The sequence below is a fragment of the Colobus angolensis genome, unplaced genomic scaffold (assembly GCF_000951035.1).
Source record: "Colobus angolensis palliatus isolate OR3802 unplaced genomic scaffold, Cang.pa_1.0 Scaffold135, whole genome shotgun sequence".
In the NCBI taxonomy this organism is placed as follows: Eukaryota; Metazoa; Chordata; class Mammalia; order Primates; family Cercopithecidae; genus Colobus; species Colobus angolensis.
The window spans coordinates 3,372,772-3,375,172 of NW_012114433.1; the positions used below are offsets into that span (position 1 = coordinate 3,372,772).

The following is a 2,401-nucleotide window of genomic DNA, read 5'->3' on the forward strand; positions in this document are numbered from 1 at the left end:
CCGAGGCTGGAGTGCAGTGGCGTGATCTCTGCTCACTGCAAGCTCTGCCCCCCAGGTTCACGCCATTCTTCTGCCTCAGCCTACCAAGTAGCTGGGACTACAGGCGCCCGCCACCACATCCAGCTAATTTTTTGTATTTTAGTAGAGATGGGGTTTCACCATGTTTGCCAGGATGGTCTCGATCTCCTGACCTCGTGATCCGCCTGCCTCTGCCTCACAAAGTGCTGGGATTACAGGCGTGAGCCACCGCGCCTGGCCTGAAGCTAAGGCTTTAATCACAGTAGCACAATTTCCCTGTACTAACCACTCAGCACTTACTAACATTTCAGCTTTCAAAACGAACTTACCTTCCCAAGCACTGAATTCAAGTCCAGCACATTGGTGGTTAAGGTCGTGGGCTCATCCGCTTGGATTATGTTGGTTACATCCAAGTCTGCATCTGGTGTTTGAATCATCTTGGAGAGACCATCAACTGCAGCTTTCAACTCATACAGACGTTTTAAAATATCATCTTGGCGGGACTCAAGAGCTTGCAGAGATGGGTTAGACTCTTCCTAAACAAACCAACAGCCAAATGTTCATTTCCTCTCCCATCAGAACAGTGTTGTTTAAATTGATCACTTGTCTTACTTTGCCATGCGCTCACCAAACCTCCCATCCTTTAAAAGAAGACATTATGGGCTGGGTGCGGTGGCTCACGCCTGTAATCCTAGCACTTTGGGAGGTCCAGGTAGGCAGATCATCTGAGGTCAGGAGTTCAAGACCAGCTTGGTCAACATGGTGAAACCCTGTCTCTACTAGAAATACAAAAATTAGCCGGGCGTGGCGGCACGTGCCTATAATCCCAGCTACTCGGGAGGCTGAGGCAGGAGAATGGCGTGAACCCGGGAGGCAGAGCTTGCAGTGAGCTGAGATCTGGCCACTGCACAGAGCAAGACTCCGTCTCAAAAAAAAAAAAAAAAAAAAAAAAAAGGGGGTGTTGGCTCAAGGTATCATTGGTGATGAGGGATGGGGAGATTCTAAAATACTAGGCGTTAACTGAAGTGCTCAGACTCATAGCCTTGTTTTTTCCCACTGGGTAACCCTCTTCAGTGCCAGTGGCCCATGGGCACAGAGGCCAGGCAATGGTTCGGGGCCACAGTTTGCTCTGGCATGGGGTACTATGAGAGGTCCAGGGGGATGGGCCTGTTATAAATCCAAACCCATGCATGACAGCCTTTTTAGATAAAGACTCTCTTATTTCTTCTACACTTTCACTCATAATAATGAATGTGATGATGTGAACACTCACAGCCAAACTCCTTGGCTTTCTGTACCCCGCCTGCCACTCCTGACCAATGTCCCACACGTCAGCCTACGCGGAATGCCTTGCAGTTCCCTGAACATATTGTATTACTTGACGCTGGGTCTTCTGAGGTATCAAAATTCATCTTGAGCACCATGTGCTCTGAGATGCCTCCCCAGCACCCTGAGAAACGACTGTTATGGCTGCTCATGCTCGAAAACTCATCTGCTAGGCTCCGGCTCCCTGAGGGCCTGGTTGCGCCTCGTCTGAGTCCTCAGTGCATGCCAACAAGTACTGGATGAATGAGGGAGCAGTGCAAGGAATACATGAATGCAGAGGTACTGAGGTTACCAAATATCCCAGCCCTGGGTGAGACACCACAATGCTTGCATTTTTCAGGGCTTTAAGTAGTGCTATTCTAGCACCCATTCTAGAGGAGGCTATTGGTAAGGATTCTTGGGACAAACCCTTTTTGCATCCTCAAATAAATACCACTTCGTTGTAACAAATGAGATGGTCTTCCTTTGCATATCAGATTCTCCCCTAAATTAGCTGAACCCTGTAAACTTCAATCATGAGAGCCGGCTGATGCAACTTACTTGTAATACAGCAAACTGAATTCAAGCAAAATGCACTTGAAATGTGAGACTGTGACTGGCCTGAGCAATACATTTCAAAAGGACGGGTAGGATTTTTGTGCTGGGGCAGTCACGGTTCTGAAAGTTGGCCTACTATCAAAGAGAGTCTGGGCTGCCTGTGCTGAACCTCTGGGGAGCACTGAGCAAACAAGCTGAGATCTGTTCTTCCAGGACTCGGAGGCTGCTGGACCCATGCCTGGACTGGCAGAGGCTGTAACTCTCCTCCACTCCTCCTCTGCCTACACATCCTCCCTGTCCTCTACTTGGTCTGAGAAGTCAAGAAGAGGCTTTAGAGCTTGTTTTGACTTCACTCCTGCCTTGTGAATCTGTTCTGTGCAAAGGCACACTCATTTAGAGGAGAAAAAAATATGAATATGCTCTTGGCTCTGCCTTTGAAAATTAGAAAGCTAAGGCTTTTTTTTTTTTTTTCTTTTTGAGACGGAATCTCGCTCTGTCGCCCAGGCTGGAGTGCAGTGGC

General features: G+C 48.4%; 1 protein-coding gene across 4 annotated transcripts in view; it reads right to left on the minus strand.

Moving 5' to 3' along the window:
- AIMP2 (aminoacyl tRNA synthetase complex-interacting multifunctional protein 2) overlaps nucleotides 1-2,401 on the minus strand; it is a 16,283-nt gene that overhangs the window by 7,185 nt on the left and 6,697 nt on the right. The window contains exon 2 of one of the 4 annotated variants that reach the window (XM_011934386.1): nucleotides 348-554. The exons of the other annotated variants lie outside the window; for them this stretch is intronic. Coding sequence (XP_011789776.1) covers nucleotides 348-554 — 207 coding nt within the window. The remainder of the gene's footprint in view (nucleotides 1-347; nucleotides 555-2,401) is intronic. 4 annotated transcript variants of the gene reach the window in all.